This window comes from Panicum virgatum, chromosome 3N (assembly GCF_016808335.1).
Source record: "Panicum virgatum strain AP13 chromosome 3N, P.virgatum_v5, whole genome shotgun sequence".
NCBI lineage: Eukaryota > Viridiplantae > Streptophyta > Magnoliopsida > Poales > Poaceae > Panicum > Panicum virgatum.
In genome coordinates this window covers 18,392,236-18,407,569 of record NC_053147.1, presented here as the reverse complement: position 1 = coordinate 18,407,569, position 15,334 = coordinate 18,392,236, and the positions used below count along the sequence as shown (strand labels likewise).

General features: G+C 44.9%; 1 protein-coding gene across 1 annotated transcript; it reads right to left on the bottom strand.

The window, feature by feature from the left end:
* Positions 1-1,721: 1,721 nt before the first annotated feature.
* On the bottom strand, positions 1,722-7,093 carry LOC120664809 (type IV inositol polyphosphate 5-phosphatase 3-like). Its single transcript, XM_039944157.1, has 8 exons — positions 6,881-7,093; positions 4,662-4,749; positions 4,309-4,413; positions 3,412-3,886; positions 2,836-3,023; positions 2,616-2,724; positions 2,407-2,546; positions 1,722-2,289 (listed from the first exon to the last, which is right to left on the bottom strand). The coding sequence occupies exons 1-8, from the start codon at positions 6,930-6,932 to the stop codon at positions 2,118-2,120; spliced, it is 1,329 nt and encodes a 442-aa protein (XP_039800091.1). The 5' UTR covers positions 6,933-7,093; the 3' UTR covers positions 1,722-2,117.
* Between the last annotated feature and the right edge of the window lie 8,241 nt (positions 7,094-15,334).

Sequence of the window (15,334 nt, the reverse complement as noted above, 5' to 3'; positions counted from 1 at the left end):
CCATATTATTAATTTTTATAATAAAAATATAATATAAAGGATTTAATTTACTTTTAAATATTCTTATTTTATCTCAAAATTACTTCTATATTTTTTATTTATATGTAATAAAATTATTTATATGTTTATTGCAATATATTTTTATTTTAATTTTTTATGTATTTATTTATTAAGGATAAATAAATTATTTTTAACTAGATATCTTTCTTATATTATTATACATTAGTTTGTACATGTATATAATCTAAAACTACTAATAAAGAAAATAGCTAAATGTTAGCTCATATATCAAGTCAATATCTGAATTCGAATTTGAATCCGAGACATCTGTTTTGTATTTGTATCCGAGAATATTCGAATTTGTATCCGTATTTAATTTAAAATGTGATAAAAAAAAATACTATCCGAATCCGATTCCATGCAAATCCGATCCGTTTTCATTCTTAGCCACGAGTACCTCGGGTTTGGTCGTTTGGAACACGTCGGTGTCAGGGCTCGTCAGGTTCCAAAGGCCAGACCGCCGCGGCCGCGGGTTCCGATTTCCGAATCCTGCCGGCCGCCGCCGCCAGCACGGGCACCATGTTGCTTGCTCTCCTTGTCATCAAGAACGAAAAGGGTGAAGAGAAAGATGTCCGGTCAGCTTGTTCTAGGTGCATCACAGGAACGGTCGGCTGATATCAGATATTTTCTTTAAAAAAAAATCTGCAGCAGATTTGAAGTTTTCCCGTTCGGTGTCAATGGATGTCTCGGGTGCATTTCCTGCGAGTGTTTTCCTGAAAGTCTCTTGGGCTATTGGGAAGAGTTATAGTAAAGGAATACACCTTCAGGTTTTGTGTGGAGCTCTGAATTTCCCTACAGCTTGCTTTCGGTCAGTTTTGGGTAAATACTGTGCCAATCAATGATCCTGCGTTCAATTATGCTGAGTTCTTTTTTGTAATACGGACAAATTTGTTTTGTTGAACCGTTGCTTTCTGTCTAAGTTGAATGTTCAGTAATTAAAGAGTTGAGTTTTTTTGTTCTAACTGATCGAACTGTAAGGTAATATTTTGGTAAGTAGCTTGAAACTACGAAGTAGTAATGCTATGAAGCACTCGACTAAAATAATTAGAGACTTCGGGTGTCCAGTCGTTTCTTCATTCGTTGGATGTCTTGCCAACACCATTTCGCGCATGCGACCTGGTTTCGTGGTGTTTTCTTATCTCTCTTCATCATTGATTTGATTGCCAAATCAGTTTTTTTTGCCAACATGGTACTATATTTAATGCTACTGACATCAACTGAGATGGAAAGTTGGGACTGCTCTAAGGCTAACGGTAGAACTATCTTTTCCTATGGTCCGGAGAATAAAAATAAAAGGGAAAAGAGAGAAGACTAGAAACACTCAAAATTAAATAATTTGCATGCTTGCTGTCAAAAGCAATACAAACTACGGTCCATCGATGCAGCATTACATTGAAAAATTTATCAAATTTTGGTCATGTTTGAAAACTACAAAAATATGATTTGAATTTGCTTGAGAAAATTCTTTTTAGACATGTCAAATATTGTCCAGTGTTTCTATTCAAAATAAAGGTAAAAATTACAAAGTTCACATAATAGTAGGGCAAAACCGTAAGGGCAAATTGATCTTTTTTAGCAATTTTAACACCGTTAACTGGTTTTCACGGAACAAGGGCAAACACTCCTTCGTTTTCAAAAAGCAGGAACAAATACGCACAGTCGAAAAAATAGAGGTAAATTCACCATTTCATTCGAAATAGGGGCAAGAACGCTAAAATCCCTAATTACAAGTGCACTATATAAATAGTTCTCTACTTAAAAGTAACATCCTTGTATATATGTTGATGTAGTAATACCTCCTAGCAGTATGAGAGAGCAGACAAGGAGAGAGAGCAAAATACACAGAGAGAAGGGGCAAGGTGGACCAGTGTGGCTGTGTGGGGGGCACCGCATGCGCATGGTGAACTTGAGCTCGTGACCTCGCGAGGGAAGCTGGAGGTCGGGAAGGCCTGACGCCACGCGTTAGCACACGGAGCCACGGAGGGCACGGTGAAGCCAGAAACGCGGAGGCAGCAGCAAACAGCGGAGTAAGTTTTAATTAACCCGATAGGTGATCATCAACCTTTGTACGGGGTCAATGTTAGAGCTCTCTGAAACTTCCTATGGACAAAAACTTCAACATCTGCCATGTAGACTGCACTCACAGGACGATGATCAGAAAACAGAAGCTCCGCCCTCTTGTAAGAAAGTAGCCTGGTTCCTTTCCCATATGAGAGAATGCGATCACACCTACACAAGTAGATGAAAATGCTTTGCTTATTCTTGACATATTTTAGTTCTGATCTCTAGAAGACTAGAATGAACCTTATGCAGAGTGAAAGGCGTGGCTTGGAAGGAAGAGCATACCATGCAGGTGTTCTCCCAGATTTTGTCGCATCACTTACATATTTTTCTGAGTTAAACTCGTATTTGTATGTTGGGGGAAAGCTGATAGCTCCTTCAACCCAACCATCGAATGTGCATCCTTTTCCTAGCTCCTTTTTTAGCTGCCAGAGAAGAAGCGTGAGCTGGAAATTCTAGGGAAGCAAATTGATGTATTAGTGCCATCAAATTACCTGATCCTTCTCGAACAATCCATTCCAGTCCTGTTTGGAGATAAGTTCATGTGCCCTTTCATATGATAAGTTGAGGCGATAATTGAGATCCCCTAACCATATAATCCTTCTGAAAAATTTAAGGGCATGTATTGATATAAAAACCATGGAAGTGGCTGATTCATTGTAATAATGAAGCGTAGCATAAAGTATTATTCAAGATACAGATTAACTCGCTTACTCATGGTCATGTATTTTCTGGGGCAAGCCTAGTATATGAACTGGGTTACCAAACACTGTTCTTCTATGGATTTCCTCAACATTTCCATTCCTCTTTAGTTCATCCCCATTTTTTTCACCAGCAGCCAAGTGGCAACATACAAAGCAAAAATGAGTTTCATGTATAGACATGCTGACTGATACTGATCCCTGAAGCATATTGCAGGAACATATGTGAGTAACTGAGTATGTGCTGTATTTACAGCAACAAGTATATCCATGGTGAATACAATAGTAAGCAGATACTTCTTAAAACTTAAGGAAATAAAATGTTCAAAATGATAATTGCCTGTCGGTAAAAAAACACTCTACTTGTCTTTTTACTATTCTTGAAAGTATGGTAGTACCAAAACATGCATTTTTTAACTCCAGTTCTCGGTAGAAATGTTTAAAATTATTGTTGAATTCAAAAATGGCTGTCACGGTGTCACCATTTAACATGGAAAGCAACATCCTAAGTTTTCAAGTGTGATACAGTTATTATTAAAGTATTAAGCCGCATGAATAATAAAGAAAAAACACCAAATTTGTAACTTGCCTTGTTACCAATAAAACCTCTTGTACCTACACCTACAATTGATACTTGTACATTCTGGATGTGCTTCTGCAGGCTTCTCCGAACCCATACTGAAAGAAATACTCCTACCATTTGCTTGCTTATTAGCCGTACATACTGGGGTCTTTTCCTTTCAACTCTATTATCAATGCTAACATCACAGGCTAAATCCAATGGCTGAAGACAGTGACCTGAACCAGATGACCTTGCACTATCCAATAGATGAAGTTCCCCATCACTATCATTGCTGGATTCATTAAGCAGTCCATTATCCATTTCAAGAACGTAATCTGACGGGTTAAACCTTGCTGGTGAGTCACTGTGGTGTTCAAACTTCGATTTATCTGGGCACTTCTTATTCAAAGCTTCATGGATGATATGCTCCCATGCTGCAACTGGACGAGTATCTTCAGTGCCAATCATATATCCGACTTCTAGCGGAATAGTCTCTTCAAATCTGAAAAATGACAGTAGTTTTCATGGTAAATGAAATCCTTTCTTTTAAGAAACTATAAGTTTAGAACAAGTTTGGCTTGCATGTATCTTTCATTTTTCGTCTGAAATGTCACTTTTATGTGGTCGTATAATGGCTGAATTTGCTTGCTTAAGTAGATACCTCACTTTTAAGATATCAAAGGTTCCATGTGATAGCAACATAATTTTCAAATATAACAAGTTTCCAGTTCATGTTTCCAAAACAGTTTTAGTAGTTTCCCAAGTTGAAACTGGTTGATTTGGTGCAAATCGGGCACATATCGTTTATCGTGCAAAATATGAGAAGAAGAAAAAAGGGGTTCACGCAATTGAACTTTTTTCCTCCAAAAGTTAACTGTGGGTTTAGCCCACCTGGATCGAAAGCTTTTTGAGCAAAATATTTACCCAAGAGCGTAAATATCAGCTGGCTCATCCCTATCCAACCATTCTTGAATATCCAAGTCACTAGGTGGACATATGCTTCCAACATTCCATGTTCCTGCGCAGATCCTGTACATTAAAAGCTGCAGTTTAGAATAAAGAACATCACTCAAGACCAGCATGCTTTGTTTGTTTCAGCCTGGTAGCAGTTAAGTTTGATCATCTGTTACTATCTTATTCGATATGCTATCACTGTATCCGTAGTAAATGAGCACCAGGAATACCACTGCCAAATAAACAACTGAGGGAAGAAATATTGTCAAAGACGTAACTGGACCCAAGCAAACAAATGCAGGATCTGTATGGCTATACCGTACCTGAGCTCTCTAACATCAATATACTGGGCACGAAGGATCTCCGAGTTCTGCCTTCTAAGCCTGTACGGTGCAGCCCTCGTTTGACTATCTGTGAGGCGAAGTAGATTGCATAAGCATACACGTGCACCCTCGTTTGACTATCTGTGAGGCGAAGTAGATTGCATAAGCATACACGGCGACAAGCTTTTTATCAAAAAAAAAACACATACACGGCGATACGCTCGGTCCCAGAACTTCAATTGGAGCAGTCTGTGGAATAATGTACACGTGTGTGACAAAAGCAAACACTGAAAGGCATTCAAGTTCGTGCTGATGTACCATTGTCTGCGCTTCCAATTATCGTCATTCATGAATCGTTTGGAAATGTTTATTAAAAAAATATATGTTCTATGGACTCTATTTTTTAGGGAAAGGTCCGGTTTACACCCTTGAACTATCGTAAAAGTCTGATTTCCAACCTTAAACTACAAAACCCGATAAAATAGGCCATTCAACTATTGAAACTGGACGAATTTAGTCCTTAGGGTGGTTTTGTATTTTTTTTAAAAAATAAAAATTCTAATGAGATCTATAAAATCAAAACTAATTTATTTTAAAATAGAAAAATATGAAACTAGTATCAAAATTTTTCTAAAAATGTAATCTATCTATTATTGCTCTATTTGAATCTTATTTATTCAAAAATAATAAGCATAACTACAAGCAACCAAATACTATGAACATAAAAAATAGATTCAAATAAATAACAAGTGCAATGCCAATAGATAGGTTACATTTTTAGGAAAATTTTGATACCCATTTCATATTTTTTTGATTTATAATGAATTACTTATGTTTTTTTAGATTAAATTTGAATATTTTTAATTTTTATAAAATGGAAAACCATCTTCAAAACCATCTAAAGTGCCAAATTTGCCTGGTTTCGATAGTTGGATGATCTATCTTATCCGGTTTTGTAGTTTAAAGTTGAAAATCGAACGTTTGCGATAGTTCAAGAGTGTAAACTAGACTTTTTAAGTAGTGTATAGAACTGTAGATTGAGAAATCTAGAAAATATATGTTCTTTGCTGGAACACTTTTTCTTATTTTGAAGTTTAGAGAATAAAATGGATAAACTATTATAAAATGGATTGTGAAGATCACGTGTCTACCGTGTCACCACATCTTGGAAGTGAATTCACGTACACCGAGATTTGATTAAGGGTTTGTTCGGTTAGATATGGATTCATTCTGGGCTAGAAATATTAGAAACAATAAGAAATATAACAAGAGATCAGGATTCATTCTGGGTCAAAAACTAATTATAGTAAAATAGACTCATAATAAATACAACAAGAGATCGGAATTAATTCCACGCCTCTAAACTCATGGATTGATTCTCGGTCATTTAATGTAGCTATTATAATTTATAAGCCTATTTTATTTCAATTAATTTTCGACCAGACCAAATTCAGTTCTCTTATTATATCCCTTATTATATCTCTTATTATTTCTATATTCCTGACCCGGATTGAATCCATGTCTAATCGAACAATACCTAAATGAACGAGGATAAAAGAGAATCCCACTCTACATCAGGGTTTACAAAACCGGTGGGGACCGGTCCGGTTTGACCGGTTACCGGTTACCGGTCAAACCGGTCCGGTCCGGTACCAAACCGGCCCAAATTCAAAATTCAAATTTGAATTCAAAAAATGAAAAATTCCTAACAAATTCCTAAAAATACTTCAAGGTGCGACGAATCTAATGGTGTCAATTTTTTTCAAAAATTCGTTCGTTTAACATACTTTTCGGGCATTTAAAGTTAAACCAAAAAAAAGAAAAAATGAGACGGCCCATTAAAGCCCACTTGGTAAACCGGTCAAACCGGCCGGTAAATCGATCTAACCGGCCGGTATACCGGTACGAACCGGTTGAACTGAGTTTTTGTACCGACCGGTTTCTGGCCAAACCGGACCGGTATACCGGTACCGGACCCCGGCGGTTTGGCCGGTCCGGTCGGTAAATTAAACCCTGCTCTACATAAGCCAGATGAACCCAAAAGATTCGTGACCAACTCTAGTAAACAACAAATAATGACCGATTATTCAAGAACCAAGACGAGATTTTTCCAATCCACTTGTAAAATTGGGAAGAAAAGAACACACATTGAGAACTGCTTCTGCGCATATGAAAGGAAGAGAAGATGAGAGAAAAAGAAGAGCAGGGCAAGAAGAAACCTTCGGGGTCGGCCATGCGCGGCGTCCGTGGGGAACCTGGCGGAGCGGCCATGGCTGCCCCCGGGCGGTCTTGGCGAGGTCGGAGCAATGGCCGCCCGCGACGAGGACTCGAGGAGGAGGAAGCGCCAGGCTGCTGCGGTGGCCCGCGAAAACAAACGACACAAGCAGAGCTGCGTGAATGGTAGACGGTAGTTGATGGCCGCTTAATTTGGGGCTCTAGGCCTCACTCCTTTTATGAGCAAAACTAGCTCGGTTGGTCTCGCTACTGACAAGAAGGTGGGCCCGGGGCACTCGATGACACCTGCTACTACCAAGAGCAAGCAAGCGCTCGGTCCAAACTAGTTCAACTACGCCATCGTAGATTTGCACACGCTGCTGTAATAAAACACTTGCCATAGATCATTTACTTGGAAATAAATTATCTTTTTTCCCCATAGAACTGACTATATATGTGATAGATATCTAAACATGGTAGGTGTGACATCCCGAAAAATTCACTAAAATAAATCACTCGTTAAAAATAATTTTTAAAATTTTTTTCGTCGTAGAGCCCAAATCTGTTCAAAATCATTTTCCGCCCGAACTCCCAATGTCCCGACAATCCGCTATCCCGACATCAGTACCAATCTCTGTCCCGTCTCTCTTTTTCTCGTTCCGCGTGCATGTCGTCGATCGGCCGAGCATCGCAGCGCGCATGGCCGACCGCCGCGGCGAATCGCGCTCTCTCTCTCTTCTTTTCTTTTTTTTCCTTTTTTTCCTTTTTCCCTTTTTCCCTTTTCTTTCTCCTCCTTTCTTTCTTTCTTCCTTCTCCCTTCTCCTCCTTCCTTCTTCTCTGCCGCGCACGCGCCGCACGACGCCGAGCGCCCCCACGCCGAGCCCGCCGAGCCCGAGCTCCAACGCCGCCGTACCCACTTGCCACCCTCCCTGCCTACCCCGGCCCCTCCTCTACACGCACGCCCACTTGCCACCTCGGCGCGCGCGCTCCCGCGGCGAGGGCCCCCTCACAGCGCCGCCGAGCTGAGCTCGGACACGCGCGGCGCCCCACCATTGGCCGCCGTCCCGTCCCATGCGCCCCTCCCCTCGGTGCCGCCGCCCCCCACTTGCGCGCGCGTCCACGCTCTCGTCACCTCGCCATCGCCTCCGTGCTGCTCCGCGCCACCGAGCCGGCCCCGCCGCCATTAAGGCTTGGCCGAGCTTGCCGGCCACCGGCCACCGCTGCGCCCCCTCCTCCACGCCTCGTTCCTCCTATAAAAGGGCTCCTCTGTGCCGCTCCTCATCACCGCAAGCACCGCCGCCGCCGCCAGCTCCCTCCCCGGACCTGCAGCGCCGCCGCCGCGCACGCCTCCGCCCGCCGCCGCTGGCCGCCGTGGCCAGGCCGCCACGCGCCACCTCCGCTCGAGGTGAGAGGGGGAATCACTTCCCCTCGTCGCGCTCTCCGTTTTGCCCCTGCTCCCGGCCGCCCTAGCGCCCTGGGTCGCCGGCGCCGAGCGCCGCCGCCCCAATCCCCCCTCCTCTGTGTTCTTGCGGCGTGAGGAGAAAGAAGATGGCATTTTTGCCAAAAAAAACCCCCTACCCTTTCCTGATTTCTTTAAGAGAACCCCCTCCTCTCTAACCTTTTCCAAGAAAGCCCCTCATGTTCATCCTTTTTGAAAATAAACCCTTCCACTACACAAAAACATTTATAAATAAGCCCCTGCCCTTTTTAATTCAGCCCAGATATTTCTAGAAATTACAACTAAGTCCTTTCCTCTTCTAAAAGTATTTTCCAATAAGCCAATCTCTTATTCTTTTTAATGAATAAGCCCTCCCACCATATAAACATAATTTCAAATAGACCCCTGCCCCTTTCCGAAGTAACACAAATATTTTCAAAAATTATAATCAAGTCCTTCAACTCTAAAAAATAATTACAAAGAAGCCCTTGAACCCCCGTTTAGCCCCTAAATCCCTCTTCGGCCTATCATTTCATGCGCCAAAAATCCTCTGTTTGCCCCGAAACTTTACCACGCCATTTCTAACATAATTTCGGCCATGCCATTAAGAAATCGCCCAAAAATATTCTTTCTACCATCGTTTCTTAAGTTATTCCTGATTCGAGCTCGACGATAAAACCTTTATTTCTTTTTCTTTGTTGTATGTTTATTTGTGTGCGCCGTAGATCACGAAGTGACTGAGGGAGAACCCGTCGACGAGCAGTACTGCGAGCAGGTGTCGGAGGACCAGTACCGCGAGGCCGAACCCGAAGGACAATACTTCGATCAGGACTTCCCGGAAGGCTTTGCGAACGGCAAGTTCAATCTCATCATTTGATTGCATATTTCGACCCAGTTTTATAAACACAACCTATTGGCCTATTTTATAAAATTGCATATATTTTTACTGCTGAAACATGGTTGGATAGCCACCCCTTATTTGTTATAACCATTCGTTGACCACCTAGATTAACGTCTATATATGATTTATTCTTTATGGATGTTAATCGCTGCTAAAGCACCGCTTAGGACCCGATACTCGTTTTATTACACTCAAAAATGGTTACAACATGCTTTATAAAAGGAAAAATGTGTGAGTATTGAGAAAAGGGAAATTGGGTTATAAAGAATAAAATGTTAAGATGGGATGGATAAATGGCATTCCCTGTGTGGATTGTCATATGTTGGAGGCTCGTACCGATGTGGTTGAGAAAGAAGGTTAGGAGATATCTATCTTGTCGCAATTAAGGACCGAGTTGATGTGTCATCTTGCCTAACTCAACTATCGTGCAAACCACTCGACCGTTGTGTGTGGCAACAGCTTAGCATAAACCCCACTAGTTAGTCTGATAGCCATCAGGAGAGCTGAGAGCAACGGGTGATCAAGGAGAAGGGATAAGGTCATAGTGACTTATGCCCCGGTTAAACCTCAGTGATAGGTCAATGGCCCCTTGGTGGAGTCTGTGTTGGCTAGTCAGGTCTAACTAAGGTGGGTAATGGCTTTGTTGGGATCTGCACCGACACTAAAGTGATCGTGCTGTGGTACCCCACTTGTGGGTAAAGTTGTACACCTCTGTATAGTTAAAACTTATTCGAATAGCCGTGCCCACGGTACTGGGCGAGTTACGGTTTGGTCACATAACTAGCTTCTAGGATGGATGGTTTCTTGGTGTGAGATGTTTTTGGAAGGTGTCCGGCAGATGTGCCGTGAGCTACTGCGGATGAGGAGTCTGGTAGCATTTAAAATTTGGATCCTTTGTGTAGGATCAACCCCACTGATTACTCGGTTACTAAAAATTGCTTTGGGAAAAACTCTTTTCAAAAATAAACCCTTGCATGTGTAAAATCTAACTTTACTGCAAATAAACCTCAGCTTTATCCTTGGTTTATCCTGTGCATATTTGTGTTACCCCCTCCGTGGATGGGGTTGGACTTGTTGAGTACTTTTGTACTCACCCGATATATATTTGTGGTTTTCTTCAGAGGAAGATCCGGACTTCGCTGTTGAAGACGTCGAGTAGAGGTTGCGTCCGAACCCCAACTTTGCCTGTGGTGTTGGCCTTCTGCAAGATGCTTCTGCTAGCGCGTTACTCTGAGCCCGAGCTGGATCCCATGTGGGTTGTGCTTTGGTGTATCACCGTAGTTGTTTTATTATTAATTATCGTTTGTATCGAGTGTCCGCCTCCTCGGAGGTTTTATACGGTGATGTACCATCTGATGTAATAAATGTGTATCAGCCTCCTGTGACTGATATTTATATTACATTTAAATCACCTAGAGGGGACGCTTCAATAGGACAACCCTTGCGGCACGTAAAAGCATGATAGGAACTGGTCATCAATGCCATGCCATTATGCATAGTAATCTTTTGTTAATCCACCTAGCTAATCATGCCTCCATGATTCCATCACGGACACGGTCGGCTAGCAAATAGGCCACGAGTAAGTTTCCTTGATTTCAGCTTAGTTATCTTGTATTCTTGTGATTGGCATATGCTGTTAAGTATTATCAGGGTTTACAAAACCGACCGGTCCGGTCAAACCGCCGCCCTCTGGTAGCGGTTTATCGGATCGGTTTGACCGGAAACCGGTGGAAACCGGTTGAATTCAAATACAAATCCAAATTCAAAAGCACATGTGTAACCGGTTCCGACCGGTATACCGACCGGTTTGACCGGTTTATCGGTCCGGTCTGATCGGTTACCGGTGTTTTAACCAAAAAATCCAATAGTTTAAAAGTGGTTTCCCGGTTTGACCGGTTTACCGGCCGGTTTGACCGGTTTACCGGTTGCCATATGTGGTGGGCCTTAATGGCCGGCCATTTTTTCTTTTTATTTTTTGATTTAACTTCATATGCCCGCAAACTATACTAAATGGACGGATTTTTGAGAAAATTTGACACCATTAGATTCGTCGCACCTTGAAGTATTTTTAGAAATTTTTCATTTTTTGAATTTAAATTTGAATTTTGAATTTGGGCCGGTTTGGTACCGGCCCAAACCGAAACCGGGCCGGACCGGTTTAACCGGTCAAACCGGACCGGTTCCCACCGGTTTGGTTAACCCTGGGTATTATTGCCGGCATTTTTTCCAACTTGAATTATAGTCGTCGAAATTTCTTCCTTGTAAACCATATTCTTTTAATCACAATTCCAACTTGAACACTGCAATTTCTTCCTGTGAACAAGGAGTTTGCTAGATACCTAATTGCTCATGAAGCCTATAGCACGTGAAAGCATGAAGGGGACAGATCATACGACAACACCATGCATGTTACATTGTTTCAGAATGCAATGATCCAGACAACTAGTAAGCACATTTCGGTACCAGTCGTCTAGTGCCTTGAGACAAACGCTGCCTTTATTTTAACACATCTATGCAGCTGAGATTCGTTCTATTATTGAGATCCTTATTCAGAATCATATCGCGTTACAGCTAATAACCACCGTAGGCATCCAAGGTTGAGAGTGCTCATCCAAGGTTCAGAGTTTGGATGCCTTGTAGCATCCAAACTAGTTCAACTTGTATTTGTTGGAATTATGGGCTTGGCCCATTTATTCTAATCAATACAATAAAAGAATTTAAAACCCACTATTAAATGTTAGGGAATTAATTGTTTAATTCCGTACCGGGATTTGAGGAGGATCTCAACTGACTTAAAGGGTGGACTTCGTGTACACCACTTGTGAGGCCGGTAAGAGGAGATCGGTGAACCACACACGCGCGCTCATCAAAACTCTTTACGACGTCCAGGTTCGTTGAACCTGAGGCACCTCCACGCCTATATAAACCACCCCTTCCTCATCTCATCAACACACACTCCATCACTTGATCCAGATACTCCTGCTTAGGAGACCTAATCAGGTTTTTGGGGAGCGTCTTGACGCGATTGTACTTCGTCTGCTTCCTGGTGACCGTTCGTGGGACTGCACTGCGAACCTCTTCCTGCATCGACATCGTTCGGCTACTTCAGGCAAGGCCAGTCGAATAGCATGTCTATTCCAGCTGGTAACGGCGCAACCGGTGCCTCCGGCACTGGTCCCGTCTTGGGGTACACTCTAAACCTATTCTGGTTTAACTTTTTGTTCATGCTTATTAGTAAGAATAACATGAACACATGCACATATCTTATTCACACATTATCACTCATTTATGCCATGAAATTGTTAGTAATATTTGCAATTAAAATATACCGAAAATTGCCTAGTTATCTAACAATCAGCAGTCCATTTGTGTAATGCGATTTATTTTTTGACTACATTTAGTACACCATGCAAATGATTTAAATTTTTTTTGCATTTTGTGTTTTGGGATCTAAACAAGGCCTGAGTTTGGAGATGGTGCGGAACTGATAATGACACTAATGATGATGTTTTAATTAACACGGTATTGCTGAAGATCCTGAAGGTAGCAGCCGGCCTAATGTGAAGCACATTTTTATCATTTGTGACAGAACCTGAATTTATTCACTTAATCGTCGCCCGGCACCTACCAAATCCATGACCCTCTTGTGAAACCAGTGATCCCTTACCGTTTTTAATTCCACGTAACTGCTTGGCGTATGCAGATATTGATGCACCACGCGCAGTTGGTGTAGGCTTAACCAACGTGTGTGACGCGACCGTGGAAGCGGCCATGGAGGGGCCTGGGCCGCCGGTGATCGGCTGGCCTTCAAATAATGTGTTTTTTTTTCTTTCAGGATGAATAATGTATAGATCAGTGGATGAATAATGTATAGCCGTCGTCCACTTCTAGGATTTGAACAAGAAGACAGAAAATGACACAATTCCTACATAAAGGGAATAGCTGGCCTGAGAACAGTAGTAACCATTGCAATGAACGGTGGACAGATGAGAGCATCTAGGAGTATGTGCTATTGTGTGCCTGTGCGGTTAATTTGAGAATTTTTTTGAATGCTACAATTTCACTTAAATTAGGACGGGGAAGTACTCTCTCCGTCCCAAATAATTGTACATCTAGAGTTTAAAATTTGTCCTAAAAAATGCTACTTTGACCAAACTACTACAAAAGACAAGAGTTTTCGAAAACTTCTTACAAAAAAAACAAGACATTATCTAGATCATTCTCATAAAAGACAAGGGTATTTTGATAATTTCACACCATGCATTGGTTTGCGTGTCTAGTCTTAGAATTACATTTATTTTGGGACGGAGGGAGTACTTCTGAAGGAGAAATTATGAAAATTGACGCAATGTAAGCTTTCCTACACAAAGGTGGCGGGAATGGTGAGTGTTTTTCTTCTGAACGTAATGGTCATTCGCAAACTGCTAATCATGTTTCGGAAAATAGGGTTTTAATTAATTTAATAAACATCTTCCAAAAATCAGCCAATGCCAGATGGATGCGCTTGGACATCGACCCCCTTTTCCTCCTCCTTGGTCCATTTCCACGCGGCGCCTCGTCGGTGTTCAGCTTTTCCAATCGGAGAGAAGAGCACAGAGAGACGAAGCGGAAGGATGCCGACGGGCTCCTCTAATTCTGCGCCAACTCTTGTGAGGGGGAGGAGAGAGAAATTGTGGAGGAAGAACTCCATCGCTGCGTGTCCCCGACCCGCCGCCGTTTAGGCTATCCGCAGCTGCACACGGTAAAACTCCCTGGAGGATGGATTTAGCGAAAATGGGTCTGCAGCTGCGTCCGCTAGCATCTACGCTATCCAAGCGGAAGCTCGCGAGTGCGCCAAATCAAGCGGAGGTAGAGAACGAACGATACCGCCGACATGGCACGGGGCCCACACATTCACGCGTCGTCCCAACCACTAGCGCGCAAGCGAAGCAGCGCGCAGCGAAGGAGGGAGCAGGGAGGGGGCGGCGCGGCCGCCGGGATCCGACCCGCCGGCGGCCGGCGTGCCGACGGAGTCAAGAGGCCGCCGCCGGGTAGCTGGAGGCCCGCGCGGGCCCAGGGCGCCGCCGTCCGCTGGTCCTCCCGCGCGTTAGCTTGCGCCGCTGCCAACGGAGAGAGGAGAGGAAGGAGGCCGGGGAAAGAGGACGGAGAGGGTGAGGAGGCGGAGGGTAGTGGGGCGGCTGCCGCTCCGCCTAGCCGTGCCGCCGTTGCTGCTCCGCCGTGCCGCGAGCAGGAGCATAGGGGAACGCCGGAGGAGGGGTGCAGGAGGAGAGCCGCGACGGAGGGTGGAGGAGGCGCCCGCGGTGTTGATTGGAGGCGGTGCCGGCCGGCGGAGGCTCAGTGCACGTCTCGCCGCCGGGTCGCGCGCCCTGCCGCCGTCGAGCAGGGGCGGGGAGGAGGGAGGGGTGGCGGAGCTCGAGCAGGGGCGACACTCGAGGAGGGTGGCGGAGCTCGAGGCCGCGTCGAGGAAATCGATGCCGCTCGTGGCGTGGCTCCGCGGAGGGGACAGGGAGGGGCGGCGGGGCTCCGCGGCACCGGAGAAGGAGACCGCCGAAGTAGGAAGGAGCGAGAGAGGGTAGTGGGGTGGCCGCCGCTCCTGCCACCGCCGCGCGTTGCTGCAGCTGGCCGCCCTCCAGCGCACGCCGGTCCGCCGGCCTCCGCGCGCTGCCGCCGCTATGGCTGCGGAGCTTGCCCGCCCGCCCGCGACGGCACAGCTCATCCGCCCGCGCCGCCAAGGGAGGAGGGACGAGGGGCGCCCCGCGGGGAAGATGGCCGGATGGTGCGGGGGTCGAGGAAGCGGGAGTGCAGAGGAGGGAGCTCGCAGGGAAGGGAGCTCCGCTGCCGGTCACCGAGGTAGGGACCTCGCAGGGAAGGGAGCTCGCAGGCCGGTCGCCGAGGTAGGGAGCTCCGCCGTTCCCTCACCACCGCACCCGCCACCGGAGCCCCGCCGTCGGCAGCCTGCGCGAACTCCTCTGCACTGCCGTGCGCCGCGTCCGGCCCGCCGCTCGCCGCACCGCCTCCGCCGCTGCTCGCCGTGGCCGCGCCGCACGCGCACTCGCGGGGCCACGCGCCCGCTCGGCTGCCCGCGCTGCCCGTCGACGAGCCCAACCGCGCGCCTAGCTC

What these genes read in the sequence shown, in the direction of transcription:
- LOC120664809 (XM_039944157.1), bottom strand. Translation starts at nt 6,932, where the DNA reads ATGGCCGCTCCGCCAGGTTCCCCACGGACGCCGCGCATGGCCGACCCC. An exon ending in GAGGTTTTATTGGTAACAAG is followed by an intron (nt 3,024 to 3,411) that starts GCAAGTTACAAA and finishes AATATGCTTCAG; the next exon opens with GGATCAGTATCAGTCAGCAT. An exon ending in CAGAAAATACATGACCATGA is followed by an intron (nt 2,725 to 2,835) that starts GTAAGCGAGTTA and finishes TAAATTTTTCAG; the next exon opens with AAGGATTATATGGTTAGGGG.